General features: G+C 38.1%; 1 protein-coding gene across 4 annotated transcripts in view; it reads left to right on the forward strand.

The window, feature by feature from the left end:
- Nucleotides 1-21,171, forward strand: part of mipol1 (mirror-image polydactyly 1) — a 53,393-nt gene that overhangs the window by 2,513 nt on the left and 29,709 nt on the right. For all 4 annotated transcript variants that reach the window (XM_066669266.1, XM_066669284.1, XM_066669275.1 and 1 more), the window contains exons 2-7: nucleotides 390-481; nucleotides 13,774-13,858; nucleotides 14,826-14,905; nucleotides 17,050-17,272; nucleotides 17,892-18,027; nucleotides 19,095-19,200. In XM_066669266.1, coding sequence (XP_066525363.1) covers nucleotides 390-481; nucleotides 13,774-13,858; nucleotides 14,826-14,905; nucleotides 17,050-17,272; nucleotides 17,892-18,027; nucleotides 19,095-19,200 — 722 coding nt within the window. The remainder of the gene's footprint in view (nucleotides 1-389; nucleotides 482-13,773; nucleotides 13,859-14,825; nucleotides 14,906-17,049; nucleotides 17,273-17,891; nucleotides 18,028-19,094; nucleotides 19,201-21,171) is intronic.

The following is a 21,171-nucleotide window of genomic DNA, read 5'->3' on the forward strand; positions in this document are numbered from 1 at the left end:
AGAGGATATCTGGCATAAGAGGATTTAGCATGCATGTTTATACGTGGTCCTTCGTTTCACTGGATCATTTGGTAAAATTCCACTGCAGTGGCATGACATGAATTACAAAACAATAAATAAGAATAGAATATTCTAGTACCTGTTAGACTACTTATATATGTAGCAGTGGCATGCCAATGTGGAATGAGAGGAAAATACGTAGATGATTGAGTCTGCTTCCACTAATGTACACAGCCCTGAGAAGAGGGGACATTGCTGAAGAGATTAGTCTAACCCAGGCATATGACCCGGCACATAAGAGACTAGGCCTAGTGTAGAGACACCCTCAGGCTTTTGTGTGTTGTGAAGAAAATGAGAGTGAGGTTAATGTATTCTCTTCTCCAATTCAGGGAGAGCTGCTCAGAGAGTGAGGAGGAGCTCCATCAGGTGCCATGGAAATTCAAACAAGAGCTGAAGGAGTCCCTAGTTGATATGTATAAAGGTAAATTTGAATCATGATATCTTGACTGCTCTTTTTAAAAAAAATAGTTAACTGTAGCTCAGGGTTTAATTCAACTTTTTGACTGGATCTAACTTTCAAATATAGTTTTATTCTAAGAACTATATAAACATTGACTTTATGTTTGTAATCAGGGTGGAGTGTACAGAGTAATGAGGTAATTGCCAGTGAATAAAAAAGATAAATATAGTTTTGAAATGTGTGAGAGATTCTCATAAATCCAATTGAAGATAAAACAAGATAAGTGTAAAGGAAGAAGGAGGGAAAACTAGCCATTTTTACCACTAGATGGCACCCTTATCTTTCCAAATAAGCATCTTACTAGTCCTGTCCATAATGGTTAATGCTGTTGGCTAATGATTCAAGTCAACATTGATGGAAAGGTAACATTAGGAATAATGTTATTATACCCTCACCTCTTAAAATAAAATTGCAAGTCTAATACCAAAGCATTATATGATGCATTTGTCTGTATGGATAAGATTTAGAGTGTTTAGAAATGAGGAATTGGTGTAAGTAAACGAACACCCTACAATCAAATCAAACAAAATAATTTGTTAAAAAAGAAACTCTGGGTGGTTTTAATTTATATTTGTAAGGTGTGCATTTCTGGGCCAGATACAACTTTTAAGGAAAACTCAAAAAACACTGAAAGCAGGTGAAGTATTTACAAATTGGCCCCTCGTTTCAGTAAAACTACACAGATGTATAATGGATAACATGCCAAAACTATCAGATCTTATGCCAGGCCCCAGTATGTGTTGTGGTAGTGTCTGACTAGTTTGAACATCATTGCTCTTATTCTCATTTTAGGAACAGTATTTCAATGAAATCAATACTGATAGGTTTCGGTTTTGGCAAATAATCAATCTTCCAATAATATTTTATTATATTTGTTTCAGAAAATATTAATGTTCCTCTTCTAATGTAAAGGGAGCTAAAAGATGGTAACTGTATTAACTAGTAATAAATGTGCCAACAGATGACACTTTGGCATCCTATAATTTCAAAGCCTCATTTTTGTCAGTGTATTCAACCAATAATGAAAAGAAGTCCCAAAAATGTGAGTTAAGATTAAATTTCTTGTAGTAGGAAGTGATTGTAACAACAAGCAACATTTTATTTTATGCCTTTGTGCACTTTGATTTCATCAGTGATCACAAGCCCCTTGACAGCTCTGCTAGAAAACAGCCTGACCAAGCTACCAAGCTAATTTTTCTCATTATTTTTGTAAAAAACATTAAGGTGTAACCACAAGAACCTCATTATAAGGTGCATTTAGTAATATAGTTGTTACAAGGTAATAGTATCCAAATTAGGGGGTTATGTTGGCATCAGCAAAATCTGCAGTTGTTAGTGTTTTGTTGGACTGCTGCTATAAATCATTATTTTAAAACTGTATTTATCATATATTGTAATGCAAATTGTGTTTAAGAGGAATGCAAAAATATTTGCATTTTATTCATTTTGATGCATCTGTAACCTCAACTATTTTTACAAAAAAAGAATTTACACAGGGTTTATGCTTCTGTTTAATGTTAATCCAGATATCTGTAGTCCTACTCTCTTTTTACTGTCTGCAGGGTCTTAAACCAATTATCCACGCTTTTAATATCAGTTTTTATCAATGCATGTCTAGTTCAGATATAAATTAGGTTTAATGTATGTATTATATACAAAGCTGACTCTCCTTAAAGTTTTAACAGTTTAACTAGCTGCGTTCTAGCTATTGTTTATTAGTTGAGTCTGCTGCTCAGGTGCCTCTAATTTATTCAAAAATAGACATGAGACCTGACATATGAAGCTCAGTGTTATCTTAGTGCTGTGTCCTCTGGTGCAGTTTGTGTTTGTTTTTGATGTAACGCCTTGCTTGCCGTTTGGGTGATGTTCTGTAACATCCTGGTGCAGCACTCCCTAAAGCATTGCATCCTAGATTTGGGTGGAGGCCAGTGCCTGAAACAGGATCTTACTTAGCATGCATCCTGATACCTGTGGCTTCAGATGAACGGTTGTGTATGAGCGTGTATGCCTTCAGGCCAACATGGCTGCACGCCCACTGTGGCAAGTTTGTGTTGGCGCGCTGAAGGTGAGTGTTCCAAATATGATCTTATCCATAAACTTCTGACTGCAACCCACAAGTAAACATGCCTGTCGGAACAGCCACCTTCATACACACTTTACACATTTATAGAAATTATTTCATTTGGGTTTCTGAATTCTTTTTCTGACAGGCATGTCAAAACTGCTTACAGTTCAGTGGGGAGTTGGCTGTAAATCAGTAGAACCTTCCCAATCAAGCTTAATCTGGCTTGTAGGTTAATTTAATTCAGAGTTATTAACCTTTTCCACAGAGACTGTGTGTGCAGCCTCTGATGAGCCTCTGGATCCCACTGGCAGCCACTCGTCATCAGCACGACAATGAGCAAATCCCTAATTCTCTCTAAAACAAGAAACACTTTTCTGCTAGTCACTCTAATGAGGCTCATGCAGGTGAATGAACAGGTGTCAAATCCCAGCCTGATGGGATCCTTCCACATGAATATTCCTGTCAGGATTATTACTCATTATATGATAGGGTGATGTCCATTCTTACCACATTAGAGGTCAGAATGACAAATTAGTTTTGTTATTAGTAAGATATGGAATTTGCTGCACAGTTGAGCGCTTACTGTTGTACTGTTTAGACAATAGCAAATACTCTACAGCAAGAAACAGGCCTTCTACTCTGAGAAGAAGAAATGGCCATGACTTAATGTCAGCCAAGCAGTATTATAGTGACAGCTTTGCAACTCATATTAAAAGTATCTGTGATCCAAAATTAAGTTTATAGAAGTATGTGAATGTGCTATTTTACATTCCATGTCCTTGCTGCTTTTATTTGCTTATCATTGTTTGGAATAAGCTTACCGCCATGGGCTGGGTTTTGTTATTACAACTGATATGTGGTCTGGCAGTAGATTGTTTTCTTGCACGGGCAAATTGTTCTTTTGCAGTCCAAATTCAAAGCACACACGCAAGTCCATCATAACAAACAGGGCAAGTTTCCTATGGAGCTGAATTGCTATTTCACTCAAGGAGGGTGGAAGAAAAGGCTACACTCTCAACAAGCTTTATTCTTAGCAGGTGAATCGACCTTTGACTCGGCCTTTAGTCTCCCACCCGCTACGCTAGCTTCCCAGGCAGGAAATGTACTGTTTAGTCCCCTCAGCCCTGGTTTGCCAACTGTGGCTTACAGTGGTACACTGTGGCTGTGGTGTGGTCTTCTGTCTTTTGGCTTTTCTGCCAAACAACCACCCACCCTGAGTTCCCCTTCTACCCCACTTCGCCTCATGGAGGGCAAGAGGCGCATTTGCGGCCCTTTTACGGCTTCCTTGTGGGTCCCATTGAAGTTCAAAATCCCTGGAATTGAGTGCCGTGTGGCCTAACAGGCTAGCCCTCTGCCTAAGTGGGTGGTCCGCCAGAGCAGTGTCGCCAGCACACAGATAGAGGGATTCCATAGGCCGTCCTCTTTTGTCTCTGTGTGTTGGTTTAAGAAATAGACCCAGGGTGGGCACTGCTTACTGTGATCGGCCACTAAAAAACCAAAAACTCTCACAAACACTCAAAAACATAACCATCACACACACACACACACACACACACACACACAAACAACAAAAAAACAAATCACCATCAACTGGGTGTGTCAGTACTTTTGGGTTTTTTTGTATTCATGAATGTATCAGAAAAGTACTTTGCATTAAATAGAATGAAACTGAACTAAGAATTAATTGTGGGGATGATTGCCCAAGTCCCTCTTATCCGGGCCTATTTTTACACCTGTCTCTCTTGCAGAAGGGTTTTTGCATATTCTTTTAATTCCTGACAAATCCAGTTATTTTCCAGCAGTGCTTCATCGATCAGTTTTTCTGCCAAATTTGTACCTGCTTATTTTTAAAACATTTAACTGAACTGATGCTCATGCAATGCAAACTAGCCTGCCACCCAGTTGCAGGATTCCAGCAGACCTAGTGACGGCCCATGAAGCAGAGAGGAAAACAAACAGGCCTGGCTTTGGTGTGAACCACACATGCTTAGGAACTGTTTAAACAGGGAGCAATTCAAACGGTCACTCCTGTGGCCTGTGTTCAAACATCAAGTGGTAATGAGGACTGAGTGCCTGGTCCTGTTGCCCCGGCCTCGCTTCAGTCCTTCAACATATTCCTTCTCCCAAAGGCACTTTCAGGCCATGCTGTGTTTCACAGGGTATTTAGTCTTGTTTTAGCATCTTGAGATGTGCTTATTTAAAATATTGGGAAACAAGCATACATTTAGTAATTTAATCAAACTTGTCTAATCAGAGTGAAGTAAAACCAAGAGTGGCATCCAAACCAGGGCAATGTAATTGTAGAAAGAATCTGAAAAGGTGTTGTGATCCGAAAGACAAGCGCATACAGGCTTAAAAATATTGAGTGTGTACAATCTGAAATATTTTGACCTTGTAAAAGATTAAACATATTTTTATTGCTGGAGTGTGTGTGCAGGAATCATCCTTCAGATTTGCTTTGTTCTAAGAGTGCCTCTTTGTTCTTTTAAAGAATAGATTTGCCTATAACCTAAGCCGATCTACACAAGCCCTGTATGCAGTGCAGAGGTTATACTCATATGGATACTCATACATCAGCTTCTCTCTCAATATTTATGCAGTGATGTACATCCCTTTGTGCACACAGCACCACCTGAATGCTGTGGCCTCCTGCCATACTATAGCTATAGCATAGGGCTGGCAGTATTTGTTGTATTTCTTTATTTTAATATAACGAAGCTCATTAGTTTCTTGATTTTCATCTGCTAAAAGAGAACCCTGGAATGTTTCAGAGTGTTTACCCTACAGACTTAGTACTTCAGTCCCCTGCTGTTTAAAGCTGGTTTGCCTGAAGGACAGGTCGAAGCACTTGCATCGCTCATCCTTTAGAGGAGGAGAAAGAGTGAAAAAAGCTCTGTTTGGATTCGGCGCTTGCGCCTCGCAAAAGTTCAACTTTGCAGTGCGTGTTGGAGAAAGGATTTTCAGAACAAAGGAAGATGTGTTTACCAAGGATCCTTGCACCACTAGCTATGTGTGTGTTTTAGTGTTGGGCTCAAGGCGAGGTTGCATGCGCAGTAATAAAGCTGGATTTGTAACCATTTGACTGTTGCCTTGCAAAGGCAAACTTAAATTTCATTCATACTTTGGCTTTACTTGTTGGGTTTGATGTGACCGAAGGGCATAAAAGTTCTATATGTTAAAACTGTTATGTTAAGCAGCTTTTAGGCCTGCATCATAGACATACGTGGAGGAATTCTTCAGGTGAATGAAACAGCAAGGAGGTGAGAGAGTGAAAATCTCAGTCAGAGTGTCTCTCGTAAGACAGCTGACCTTGAGTTGACTCTGTCCCGGAGCCCCACCTCTCCTGCTCGGCGTCTCCAACATGACTAATAGCAGCTTCATAGCTTGTGTCACCACCTCGCACCAGTTTCACAACCTTACCTGCCACAATACGGCTTTGTTTTCCCCAGTTTTATGCACTCAGGTTCAAATGCTTTTAATCTTGTGCTTTGAAGAAAGGAGTGCCTGGTTCTTTTGGTTTGGGTGGTGGTGGTGGTGAGGGGGTTTCAGCATATAAATCAAAATCGTAGAACAGGTTTGTAATGTTTGACAAATTCAGAACGGAATGCTCTCTGAGTCATATGGATTCAGTTTGCGTAACTAGAAACTAGTCACTTAATAGAAACTAAACTTCCAGGATATACTTATGTTAAGATTTTAGAATCTTAGAAATTCTGTTGCCTCTTACTCACCCCTCATTACCTTACGGAATAATTATCTGTAACGGAATATTTGCATTTTTGCCTACTGACTGACTGACTCCTATTGTTGAAACACGCATGCGTGAGAAAGAACGTTATTTCACATACTGCTGCTAGTTTAGCCATATTTCACATAGCACATCTCCACCAGTGAGGAAATGGAACGGTTCCAGTACGTGAACTAATAATGGAACCAAAAAATTTTTTAACTGGAACCAAGAAACAGTAGGTTCTTCAGCACAAACCGTATCTTTGTCTGTGGGCGTTTCAAGGTTCAGTAACTCAAGAAAGAGCTCAGAGCCTCACACACAGCGTTATCGCCTAGGGGAGTTGGACAGGGTAATTTACAAGTTTCATATAATTAAATAATAATAGGAAATAAACCAGGAACACGTTCCGTTTGTGTGTGTTTCTGGGGCTGTGTTTGGCTACTCCCCTCTTCAAAAGCTCAGCAGGATGGCTTGGAACTCTGCAATATTTACACACATATTATATCTCACAGAGAGAGGAGGACTGCTGAATTTGTCTTATTTCACATGAGTGTGTCTTTGCCTGAAATATTGTAAAGGGAAGTGGTGGAGAGACATTTTGTGGCGTTAGTGTGTTTATGAAACTCAATATAGCTGCGCATAGCCTCTTTAAACTTCACGTGTTTTACTCTAACCAGTTACATTGTAGATCATCTAGTATTTATTTCGAAATAAAATGAACAAGAAAAACACTGATGCCGTTGATATATATTATGAACAAGACTTTGTGCTCCTTTTTTTTATTATTATTATTATTTTCCATTTCTGCATTTATTAGTCCTGCCCTCCATATTTTCTGTACAGCACAATCACATTGTAAAAACCACATGTAAACAATGACGTTGATATAAAGCATTTTATATCTATTTATATATTGGGACCACTGTCTGATTTGTGGTGTTGGTAATTAAGTCTCAACAAGTAAAGGTCTTGATCGCCTTCTTTCAGGAAGTTCGTTTCAGGAACTTTACAGCATATACCTACGAATAAGAGTCAAATCTTTCTCTCTTCTGTTTTCTCTTTTCATTCAGTGCATTAAGCTCATCGTCAAATAAGTCTCTCTCTCTCTCTCCCTCTCTCTCTCTCTCTCTCTCTCTCTCTCTCTCTCCCTCTCTCCCAAATGTTAGCCAATGCAAATCTCAGCTTAGCCAGTATTTACAGAGCCAATTTTGAGGTTACCTTCAGCAGATAAAGTATAGGTTCACTGAATTAGTCACTATTGACATCCAAAAATATTTGATAGAAATTATATTTGATGAAGTGCTGAATGAAACAATGAAACAATTTTTGTCTTTAAAGATATGATCACAAGATGTTTAGCTAAATTATGTGTTAATTGTCTCATTTAAGATGCACATCAGCAGATGAGATCTAAATGTAAGGAGTAAGATAAATGTTCAGTTTAAATGTTCAGTTCAGTTAAAAAAAAAAATGTAATCACTTCTGTGATGCAATATATTAAGACTGTGTTATGCCCCTACAAACCTACACATTGTAGCCTTAAATCCCATGATCAAAGTGAAGAAATTAGTAAGTTTGCTCCTTTTAATTTTATTTGAATTTCTATTAAGGTGTGTTGTCTTCAATTTAAATTGTATTCATTTATATTTGAAGGGACACAACCAAAGACATTAAATATGATAACCAGCAAAACACATCCTCTTCCATCATTTTACATTGGGTGTTTTCTAAATATATGCAGGGCAATGGTATAAGTGCCTTATTCTAACTTCATATAAGTTTGTTCAAATAAATGAAAACTGGCCTTCATTCTGTTGTAAATCCATATTTCACACACTGTACACCCACCCTGGATGATGCTGATACAAACATTCCTTATAATAACTTTGTTGCCCTTCTTGTTCATGAAGACATTCAAGAAGGTAAAAGCATTTAGTTGTTTTACTGCCTTTGCATGATTGAATCCTACAAATGTGTTTTTCTGCTATGTAAGGGGCTCTCTCTCCAGACATGTTTCTGCTGGTGTTGCTATGTGCTAAGTTGCTAAGTGACCTGTATAAACAAAATTATGTCTGCCAAAGGGTATGAATGGTGACACAATTTCCTTTTTTTTTTTTTTTTTAATGAATCAAAAACTGAAGCAGTCTGGCCTACTTCCAGCGCCATGAAATTACAAACCACAAAGAAGATAACAGACCGAATGTTTGTAGGAATACAGAGTCTTTTTACAAAATCGACTTCAAATGAATGTTTTTTGGAAATTCATGGTGACATTTCCATTAGCATCAATTGGAATTCATTGATCATAATTATTTTTGCTGAACAAAAATACTGGAAGTATTAAAATGAAGAAATTAGGTGATTCTAAATAAAATAAACATTTTAATGTGAAGTATTTGTTCTTACAATTTGACAACAGAACTGAGTTGTACCAGTACACCATCAGTGTACTATAGCCCATTAACCTAATGAGGGAGAAATCTCACAAACACAATGGAGGATTAAATGAATAATTAATAAAAAAATTTTCATCATATCCTAGTTTGAGTATATGATGAAAAGCGTTTTTCTACATAAAACTGAAACTGTCATTTATTTTCCTAGACAACATTATTTACATTCTGTATTTACAATACTGGATTTAAGGGCTTTAATTGTGAACCGTGTAGCCTTTTTTTCCATTTCAGTTCTTCCATCTGCAACAATAGGAATTGAATGGCTTTTTATTTATCTTGGTTGTGATTTGCTCGCTAACAGTTTTGACCGTTGTATAATACTTGGAATTGTTTTGAATATTGTCTTAATGCACTCAGTTGTGCCACTGCAAGTAGCTGAAGCCATGTATGCCTTTATGCCACTATCAAGTGTTCAATATAAGATTTTCAGAGATTTCTGGTATAGGATAATTTTCTTCACAAAATTCACTTTGAGGCTCCCATATTGTAGTGCAGTGACAGGAGATAGAAGTCCTTCCTGTCTTTCCATACAGCTCATGGCTTTCCCACACCCAAATTAGCTGGAACTCTGAAAATGAGGCACTCATCCTGGTAGATTTGGCAGGTCATTCTGCCTCCCCTCTTAATGCCTGGGGATCAGCGAATCTCGGCCTGTTAGATGCCTCCAAGGCTGGATCCATCAGGGGGATCTGAGACGGCACTGCTTCCTCATTTCCCCCAATCTCAATTCAATTACTGCCACGCCTGCCCTGAGAATGAGATTAGACCTATAAGACACGTTTCCCCATCGCACAGAACCCACTCTGCCTATTAGATATTTCTGTCATGCAGGAAACAAAGGGGATGTGCATTTAATTCAGGCAGTCTACATGATGTTAGAGACAGTCGTTTTGAACTTTATGAAGGCCTTTTTTAGTGAGTTGTTCATTTACTGTTTTCAGTAAATAAATAATTTAAATACAAATGATTCATACCTGAGATATTTTGAGGAGATTAGATCATAATAATCCAATAATCCGCGTATGAAGAAGGGGGCAGTCGGATAAACAAAAAACAACATATGCAAATCAAGTAAAGGAGCTGCTGGTGTTCTCAGTGGACTGCACACCCCAGAATCCAAGCAGCAGCATTGTTTAATGTGTTTGGCATGAGTTCTCTCATTTAAAAAAACAACAACAACAAATATCCTGGCTTGAACTTTGGAGGCATGGAAGAACATCTTTGCGAATTCTTTTGAAAAACAGACACAAACAGGAGAACAGAAATCTCAGACGAAAAAAGCAATCTGTATTAGACACAAAGCGTGGAAACTAAATGCTGAGGAAATGGACATTTACATGAGGTTTTTTTTTAAAAACTTAACTTGATGGCTGTTTAGTATAGACACAGTAATGTGTTAGAGTTGCTGATACTGGAGTGTCATGACACTGGGAATTGTACTTTTGTGAATCAGACTGACTTGTAATAATGTAAGTTGCTAAATACATTGCAATAATCAGACTGTGGAAGAATGTTGATGTTACTCCATTGGGAAATCACCAGACTTGTTGATTTAATCCCCCTCTCTCTTTCTGTAAGGTTGTACCTTTGGTTAACTGGTTAATCATTCACCAGATGAAGGTTTATTATTTAGAGGACAGCAAGTTGATGTTAATGTTTTCCTTTTTCACTTTGACACTTCACCTTTTTCTTCGTTGTAAATGTTGATAGTATACATTGTAATTATTTTATTGATTATATTTTAAAATAATTTTTAGCTGTTTGTGTACACTGTTTTATAAAAAAACAAATTAAAATTGTAGTTGTCAAATGAAACAAAACTATCACAGTAATATCATAATATTTTAGCGAAGACCCTATCTGCTTTAGTAGGTTTGAGTTTACTGTTCTCTGCATCCATTCATACAGACAGATAAACAAGCAAGACGGTTAACACACTTTCTAGCTTTGCTCTTCACTGCCTCTTCTCTGGTAGATATTACACAGTCCTAAACTGATTGTGAGGATGCTGTAAAGAAACAGGTGCGCCATCCATACACTGTAGCTGATTGATGAAACAGTGTGTTTTGGGCATAAGAGGCAGCAAGTCAATAATATCTTTTGATCCACGAGAATCCAGGTCCACTCAGTGCTTCACAACAGCCCGTGACAATCAAAGTACACAGCAGGCTCTCCCCAGGTGCTACAGTCCACTGTTGTGTGAAAAGCGCCAGTTTATCCTCGACGAATCAATTCATGACTGCGCTCTTGTTGGAAAGCACAGCCGTGGTGTACAATTAAAGCTGCTTTAAGTTTCTCTCCAGATTAATGTCCGTATCAAAATTCATAAAGAATCGGTAAGATGAGAAGCCTGAGCTCACGGATTCACAGGGATTTTGTACGAAGCCCATTTAATCAGGATAACACTGTTATTAATATTCATAAAGTCAGCTGGAATACAAATGACAGACTGAAGAATCTGGAAACTTTTTGCTGCGGAAATGTATTAAATGGAGCTTAAAAAATTAATGAAATTTAGTTTATATTAGACAAAATGCAAAACCCGGTATTGGTTGATTGTAATTGGGCTTAGACATTTCTTTTTGAAGAATTCCATCTTTGGCGGACATCAAAGGCATTTTCAATGAATGCAATGCATGAATGGTCATTTAAAAGGATTTAAAGACATTACGCTGCAATAATTGTACATGAATAATAAGTAGCCCACAGAGGCAATTAGCTTAAAGTCTACAAGACAGGAAAATGAAGATCATAGGGAGACAGTAGAGGACATATTGTAATGAGAAAAGTTTGAAATAAAGGATTAGAGGTTTTGAAAGGGGGAGATGTTTTCTGCTGAATTGTATTTATTTATTTATTTATTTTGCTGGCAATGGTCACTGTAATTTGGCCCAGAAATATTTGTTATTTGTGTGATTACAGTCTTTTACAGTTTTTTGTTTAAAATATGATTAGGCAGATTTTCCAAATGGACATGCTATTTTTAGTCCCTAAATGAAATTAATGTAATTGGTTCTAGATACAAGTGTTAATTTGTCTATACACTCCCCTGTTTGAAACCCAGACCTTATTCAGCTATAGCACCTTATAAATGCATCATTATGAGCATGGTCTTCAGTAGTGTCTCTGTGTGTGCTAATGCAAATAGATCATTAATCTGTCATGAAGAAGCTGCAGATAATGTAGATGTGATGCTAATTTACCATCTGGAAAGGCAACAGAAACTCTTCAGAAAGGCAGGCCTCCCATCGCACTCGTCTCAATTCAAACTTTCATTAAACCAGAGAGAGTTCCTTTCTATTTCTCAGTATCGGTTTATTGCAGAATATCAGTTTCATTAAGTTTCTCCCAGGTAATTCTCTGAGGAAACAGTGTCAATCAGTGAATCAACCCAAATTTATTTGGTAAAGCGCCCTTTTCAGAGCTCTTTGCAATGTGCCTCACTGAAAATTATGAGCCTATCAAAAGGTCAGGTTTGTATGCTCGCTGTTGTTTTTCCTTTCTCTTTTCAAAAGCTACTTTCTCATGTTCATGATAAAGGATTAAGCGACTCCTCAGCCATACCTACCAGCTGAAAAGTGCTCTCTACCTCCCCCGTCTCTGAAACTCCTGCATGCAGGGCCAGGTCCTGCCCAGAGTCTATCACTGAGATTAATGGAGCCCCGTGGTGTCTCGCACAAAAAGCCAGTTGTCCGTTCACGCCTGACTGTGCCTGAGCTGAATAGTGTGTGAGCTGTGTGTGCTGGCTTACAACACAGGGATAACGTTCCACTGGCATCTGCCCCGGGGGTCACCCCCCAATCTAGCACCCAACCTCCCAAGAGTGCAGACGTGTAGTGTGTGTTTTTTTTTTTTCTCCCCCTCCTTCCTTCTCCCCCTCCCCTCCCTCACTTTTTTTTTTCTTGCTTTTTTTTTTGCTCATCCCCTGTATTTTGTGTGCTAATTCTTTCCATTGGATTTTCTCCTCAATTCTCTCCACTTTAAAAATGAGCCTAAAAATTATTTGTTGAATTGAATTTTCAGATCTTTCTTACGCTCACGCCATCATCCACATCTACATGACTTGCTTGTATTGGTCTGTATAATATGTTGGAAAGTGAGGCAAGTGAGAGAAGCACAGGAAAGGGCGCCACGTCTTTGAACCGACAGTTCATGACAGTCCTGCAGGACAGGATCATAGAGGATCACAGGTTGAGCTAGAGTTTATCCTCCATAAAAATCTTCATTTTCCATTTCAGTCATGGCTGGTAGTGCTGAATATCAATACCTGGGCCTGTTTGGAAAGTTCAGGTATGTCCCTTTTGGTCACAGCCTTGTTTGGCCAGGTTAAAGCGGAGCAGAGCTACAGTGAAACCCTGGTGCAGAACGTAATTAGCTTTTTGTCTTAGCGGCTTCACCACTAGAGGGTAGCCCACTCCCACTGCTGCAAGAGGTGGCGCTCAGCAACAGGCTCCATCTCTGAATGTCAGCAGTGCTCCTAATTGCCTCCAGGCTATTTGTTGCTTGCTTATGAATTAACTTGCATTTATGGAACTAAATTATCCACCATCAATTACCATGAATTACACCTGAGAAGCTGAACTTTAATTGGTGGCTCCTATCAAGGATCTGGTATGGCTTGAGCTTTATTAAATGAGTGTTTACATTCCTGATAGCTAAAAGCATTAAAACCACTGCACAATGGGATTACGATTTGTTAATTGCCCTCGTTCATTAGTCCTCCATAAACTGTTAGGTAGAGCTCTGGTACACAGTGGAGGGGATAAAACAAAGTCTTGAAGCACAATTTCACTCTGCAAATTAAAGCTGCCTGTCTTGTTTTGCTGTCTATGCTCCAGAGGTTATTAAAGATCGCTCTCCACCCAGCACCCCTGAGATCATATTGACAGGCTATAATTAATACTAACCTTTCTAAATCTAATGGAATGAGACTGACTGAGTGCCTGTGATGAAAAGCATTTTTTTCTATGAGAAATTAATCACATCTTCTATATATTTCCAGCTAATCCTAAAGTCAATGAGGAACTGAAACAAAGGCTGCCGTCCCCTGTAAAGCGCCATTGTTCAGAGACCACACCACAACTTGGGTAAAGATGCTTCTCTCTGCTCATTTTACATTGTTTGTCAATGGCTTTCTCCCACATGTGACAATTAAGGATGGGTTTTTAATATGTCTGAATGTTTATCAGTGTACATTGCTGCTAGTGATTACCTGCTGTAATGATATCTCTGCAGAGATATGTTTTCTAAATCCAAAATGATGTTACAATGTTTAAAAATCACCTGCTAGTGTAGTTTATTCATCTTTAGCGGGATGCATTTTGAAATCAGTTTCAAATGCAGTTTTTTTTTTCAGAGACTGTGCATATAGTAGAGGTATCATTGTTATCATTATGGTAAAATGAACATCCCCTATTGTCCATATATTTATATTTACAATATATTTTAATAGTTTAATTTGGCCTTTGGATGGATTAATTTATTTAAACACAATTCAGTTTGTTTTAATATGTTTATCACATGATGATATTCTACTTTTTTTTAAATATTGCTCTCATTCGAAAAAGTCTCAAATATAGTGTGTGTGTGTGTGTGTGTGTGTGTGTGTGTGTGTATATATATATATATATATATATTGTGTGTGTGTGTGTCAGACAGAGATATTGTAAATATATAATATGCAAATGTATAAATGCAACTCGCTTGAAAGACACATGGGTTACAATGATTGCATGCGAGTTGGTTTAGTTCTTATTTATTTATGGATGTAGGTGAGTACGCTCTGTCAGCACAGTGTCCACTGCCCTTGTTGGGTCACAACTCACTCTCTCTCTTAAGGTCTTTGATATTTACCTCATGTACTGCCTGTGCTCAGGGCTTTGAAAAACAAGGGTAAGGCCATCAAAGACTTCACAGGGATGTCTATTTTATCAATATCCTTCATCCCCTGTCCTTGTACAATAGATAAAAAGAAACAAAACTTTTTGATTCATCTTCATTCAGCATTTCACTCAGTGAAATAAAACTGTATGTTTTCTGTCATGTTGTTTTCAGATACTCTGGTAGGGACTCTGGCACAGATATCCCTCAGAGTGCATCACTGGCAGAGATTAATGAGAAAAATCCTGTTAAAGGTATTCTCTTTTAAATGTATTTTTACATTGGCTTGTAAATATTTTGTTATAAAAACAAACAAATAAACAAAAAAATCTGTTCCTGTGTTTATCATATAATACACATTTTATTCGTTTAAATATAATCATCTGCTCTGCTCTAATTCTTGTTTCTGTCCCCTCTCCCACTGAAGTATTTGTCTGTTTTAAGCAAATGTCTCAAGATTTTAAAAAAAAGAGAGCTTTTTTGTTTGCCTGCTTGCTGTTCCATGCAATACATAAACATTTATTTACAAGTGTAAATCACCTTCAACCATAGTGTCAGTCTGCCATCTAATAACTGAGTAGGCCATAATGCAATGGCAGAGCCACTATTTAGATAAACTGGTTGGAATGACAATGAGAGATAAACACTTTATTTACCCACCCTTCACCAAACTCCTGATACGCAAATTTATTCTGATGCTCTGCTCAAATATACATTTGGGCTGTTGCTGAAGCACTTCAAGCCTCCGCTCACCACACAGGATTTAATACTCGCCAATGCGATTATTGCTGTCAGGACAACAGTTGCCTTTTCATTGTTTTGTTGTATTGTTTGTTTATTTGTTTGAATTTTGTTTTGTTTTTTGTTTTGTATTGTTAATATTTTGAAGGTAATTGATGTGCCTTTCACCAGGTATGGCAATTTAAATATTTGTGCTTTTTTTCTGGTGTTAAAAAATGATATGATCCTCAGGCTCATGCAATTTCTTCTTGGTCGGTTCCCATAGGAAATAACCTCAGTGGTTTCCACAGTTAGATTAAATGCTTGCTCTCCCTTTTGTAAGGAAACATTACCTTAAACACTTTGTCATATATGGGTGCAGCTACCTTTATGAGAACCACCCAGACACGAGGTGGAAAAAAAAAATTAAAGAAGTAACTCAGGTTAAGGAACAATGTATCAAGAAGTCTTGTATTTGCCGTGTGACAAAAGGCTTATATAAATGTGTTTGGCGTTATTATTCATGGTTGAATTTGGTGTTTGCACTGGTGAGTCTTATGGAGAATACTAATAACTGTCTCCAGCAATCCTGAGACCAGAGCCCTAGCAACAAAGCTATGAGGCAGACCTCCCTGATCTCGACTTCAAAACCTGACCTTTCGCTAAATAATTGTGGCTGCTAAGCTGGAGCTTTTTGGACATCGTGGTCGCAAGGCTGCGACTCCTGCATCACATTGCATTTATTAATGGGGATGACTCCCCCTTTTTTCTTTCCCTTTTTTCTAGAGAGGCCATGCTTTTGAAGCAGCGATATGCTTTAAGTAGTCCATGTTTGAATTTGACTCGATTTGAATTGCATTGATGTCAAAATGATTTATGTATATTTTATAATCGCAGGAGAGACAGGCCAGTTTTTTTCCCCACATGTAGCACTTGACCCTGTGCATCTCCTCCAACTGCCTTATGATAAGAAATGGGTTGAAAGAGACATTTAAATAGAGAAGTTATTATTGTAAGATAGAAAGTAAACAGAAATCAGTGCACGCTTTCCATTCATATGTAATTTTAATCAAATTCCACCAAGAAGTACACCTTGCTGAGAATTACAGCTAGTGAAAATGATTTAGATGTGATAATAGCTGCTGTTTTGATGGCGTGTAAGTAGTGGGAAGGTTTTGAGAGAGAGAGAGAGAGAGAGAGAGAGAGAGAGAGAGAGAGAGCTCAGAAAGGCTGCCAGCGAGACAGGCCTTGGTGTTTGTCTCATAGCCTGCGACTCTGGCCCTGAGCGCTACAGAAACATTGACAGAGGACCACGCTTTCCCCTCCTGCCAGTCACTCAGCCTGGCTCGCCACATTCACCAATGAAAGATGGCAAGATCCAGTTTCCTTTTCAGTGTGCTGATGAAAGCAGACGAAAACCAACAGAGCTGCTTTTCAACTGTCAGACCTTCTTCTCAAAATGGGAGAATGCAAGTCTTGCACGTTACATTTGGGTGTGACGTTGTGGACAGGTTTTCTGTTTAATTAGTAACAGCTTTCACAAATTTTGTCTAATCTCAGCAGTGAGAACGAGAGGACAGGAATTATTTTGTCTAAATAAATCTAAATTTTTTATACTGTTGTTATTATTCGTAGTAGTAGCATTATTGTGGTCTTCTGAAGCTCATTTCTCACACAGGGCTTAACACATCGGCACGTAGTGAAGGCTCAGTAGCTGAACTACCACCACCGCCACCCCCACCCCCACCACCCCCACAACCACCTGTGACCATTAGTAATATGGAGGAGGGGAGTCTGTCCCCCAAAAGAGCCTTGACAAAGCAGATGCTGGACCAAGAAGAGCTGAACAGCAGTCCAGTCCAGTCAACTTGCTGCAGTTCACCTGAGCAGACTCCAGTCAGGTCAGCTTTAAGCACAGACAGGAGACTAGTAACTTGACTAACATTAGTTAGGTAGACAAGAGAAGCCCAAATAAACTTTGCTAACATGGTCCTCCACACTCGCAACGCTACAAGGAATGTTTTTTTTTGTTTGTTTGTTTGTTTTTTTAACCTAATTTTAAAAATGAAGTTTCATTTTAGTCTGAAGTTTAGTTTTAACTCCCTGGCTTTTCACGTGTAACATTTGTTATGACAGAGGCTCAGGAATATTCTGCCAGTGCTCTTTGTCCATTGTGGTATGGTTATAATTAGACCGCATAGTGAACATCCTTTAATGAATATATGAAGCTTTGCATTTTCAGTGTCTTTTAATAAGAACTGAATCGAATTCCTGGTTGCAAGAGGGAAGTAATTTACCTGCCAATACACTGCAGTAATACTTTAATATTACCTTAAAGGTCAACTGTACGATTTGCGTAATATCTCAAAGTAAATAAGGCTCAGTAATATTCTTCAAAGTTTGAAATTTCATCCCTTGTGTATTTGATAATTGCATGTCAAAATTTGGCCATAATTCGTTTGTGTTGCCCGAATAGGAGTTTAATAAGAGCGTTTCTAATGAATTGTTGTCTTTTTTCAGGAGAAGAGTGGATGAAGACCATGGGAATTCCAAAGTTAGGAGTGAAACCAAAAGACAAATCCCAGTCCTGGATAAAGAGAAAAACATTGCATTCCTTTTGAAGGAGATAGACTCCCTCAGAGACCTCAATAAGAAGGTAATAAGTCGTTTTATTAGAGGAGATTTAGTTTCTGTGTTTAATTCCAAATACTTTTTTTTAATATCAGACTTAATGTACAATTATAAAAAAATCACTCAGCCTCTTAGCAGGACTACAGCTGGACTAACAGGATATTTACAGTTAGTGGTGTGGGAAATGTCCCTTTTTTAACTAACTGAGCAGTTTGTTGATTAGACTGTTCCCCTTTATATTTCTTGTTAAACATGTCATTTCTTTTGGATGATCTATGTGTGTATAATCACATTAGTTGCTAGCCTGCTAAATATTAGCATTATAATTTGTTGTCCTGCCTTAAGGCTTTTATATGTTTGCTTTGTAGCTTGGAGCTTGTTAATTGTTTTGTCTGTTTTCCACTTTCACATTCACTGGGATTTCGTCTGTCACTGTCTAACGATGTCTGTATATAGAGAAGTGAATTGTAGTACAGGGCTGAGGACCTGAATATCCATGTGTGCTGGTTTGCACTGTTGATCACATTGTGTATAACTGTATCTTTGCTCATCTGGAGCTTCTCTCATAATGGGCTGGGGAGGGGAGCCACACTGAAAAGACTGTAATTGATGTCCTGGGTTTGCAAGTAGCTGCGACTCCTGACAGGGAGGCAGGAACAAGTCCTGAGGGTGTGTTTTTGCTGACAGAGCTGTGAGAGAACCTTTTGAGGACTCCAGGAAAGTCCTGACACATTTTCAAAGTACAAGGGGGACTAAAACAATCTTGGAGCAGGAGAATAAATGTATAATTTAGAAACTCTTAGTGTCTCTCCCAGACTTGATATATAACCAGGTACAAACAGTTCCTCTTTTTTTATTATCAATCCAGAATAATGTGATGGAGAGTCTAGTGCTACCATTACCAGCAGATGAGTAGGACATGTTTGAATGGTTGCCTGGTATTCTCTCATTTAGTCACTGCTGAAACTGACAGAAAATATCAGACTATTCTATAGAGTGCTATTTCATATTCTCTCTTTCCCGTAAAGTATTATTATATTTGTACATAATGATCTTTACAGGTCAATGATAGTGTTATGTATTTACATGTAGCTACAGGTCAAGCTGACCCTGAAGGAGAAGGAGCTGGAAACAATGCGACTGGACAGCCAGCTTCAGGAAACTGAACTGGAGGCCCATGCCTGTGAGAGAGCTGCAGGTATGGTGTAGAAGTAGAAGACCTGGTCTGTTGTCTATTTTGCATTCTCTTTTTTTTAGCAATAATCTTGAATATTTGTGTAGTAAACTTTTTGAATTAATCAAACTTTGTCTGAATTTATTAACTGACACACCACTGCTGTGTGAAAGTTTGGTGAGTGTAGTAGTCAACCCCTTCTGAGGTTGTCCACCTGGCATCATGCTGTTCCATTGGCTGCAGTTTGTATGATACTTCACTCAGTATGAAAAAACATTTTTTATATATTTAAATAAACTGCCATTATCAAGTTGCGAACAACCTCCTTTTAATGTCATCTGTCTAGATCGTATGATAACAGGGCCAACTATTTTGGCAGAGGTGGATCCACCAGTTTTTTTTGTTTTTTTTTTGTCAAAGCAACATCTGGCAGTCTTTTTGAAACATGCTTGTTAACGGTAATTTCAAAGTAAGTAAATCCATAGGTCACTTTAACTAGCGCCCCCTCCAGGGTGCATTCCCGCCTTACGCCCAACGATTCCAGGTAGGCTCTGGACCCACCGCGACCCTGATCTGGATAAGAGTTACAGATAATGAATGAATAACTTTAACTAGAATGTGGCCATTAAAACACTTACCTAAACCACGCGAAATCAAATAAACATTTATAATAATATGGCCTCAAATTCTTATCTGACTTGGTGAACTGAGTAGCCAGTGCAAATTCTTACACTCACTTAACCCTGAGCAGTGAGAGTGTGACCGAGGCAAACTGATGAGCTCCAGCATCTTTAAATTCCCCTTCACACTTCTGTCTTTCCAAAAATTTTTTATTATGTTAATTATGTTTCAGAGAGGTCTGAAGATCCTCACTACTGTAAACAATCACCCATTTGTTATACATATACACAAGTCTCAGCAAATTAGGATACGTTGTAGCTAATTAGTTTGTTAATCCAATTTACTTGCTCCTCACCTTTACTGAGCAAATATTTAAATGTGTTCATGGTTCATCCTTTCCTTAACCATCCAGAAATTCCCCTCTCATGCTTTGATAATTAAAAGAAAACACAAGACACATATAGAGCACAATTAGGCAGCCAATTGTTCATTTAATAATGAGATGAACATGCATGTATTTGCCATCCTCATTTTAATACGATTTGCATGGTTCAGGGTGGCGATGTTTAATGAGCAAATTCTAGCTAAAATGCAATATTGATTTTCTTACTGAACTTTGTCGTGGCTTAGCAGGAGGCTGCCTGTTTATCATTAAGCCATCTCAGTACGAGGAGAGGAACTGTGTGTTGATGGATCTCAGTGCTACTTTCACTGGGCTTAAGCACGAAGCTGAGGACAGTTTGATAATCCTAAAATCTTATGGATTTTACCAGACTACCTCAATGTGTGATTATTTTGGAAGCAGTACTGAGCAGACTAATGTATAACTCATGAGGAATGGGTCACAAAAACATGCACCCTATTTCATTTAGTGTAGACTTTAAAATTTTGAGGCTCTACCTGAGAGACTACAGACCACCTGGATGTTGTTTAGACATCTGGGAAAGGGTTTTTTTTTCTTTGAAACTTTGTGTTTGAAAAGTATTGCATTTTTTTTATTACTAAGATTCAGTACACGGAACTGTCCAGAATACTTCATTTGCTTAACTCCCAGCCATAAAGTCCATTTACCATTTCAGGGTAAATTACTGAAGAGGTAATTTATCAGAATGTGTAAGGAAGATTAAAATTGAGCAGTATTAAATCAAAGTAACCCCCAGACTGTCCAAGTCTAATAAACTATATGTAAACTTTTCATCTTTGAGAGACAGAAGAAAATCAAGAACATGGTTTGAAGCTACCGGTGTTTTAATGACAAAAATACAAAAATGGATGACATACAATATTATTATTAATAATAATGTTTAAAAAATTAAGCGATTACAGATAATGAATGAATAAATGAGTTATATACTGAAGCTGCTAGTGTTCTCA

Source organism: Hoplias malabaricus, chromosome 1 (genome assembly GCF_029633855.1).
Source record: "Hoplias malabaricus isolate fHopMal1 chromosome 1, fHopMal1.hap1, whole genome shotgun sequence".
In the NCBI taxonomy this organism is placed as follows: Eukaryota; Metazoa; Chordata; class Actinopteri; order Characiformes; family Erythrinidae; genus Hoplias; species Hoplias malabaricus.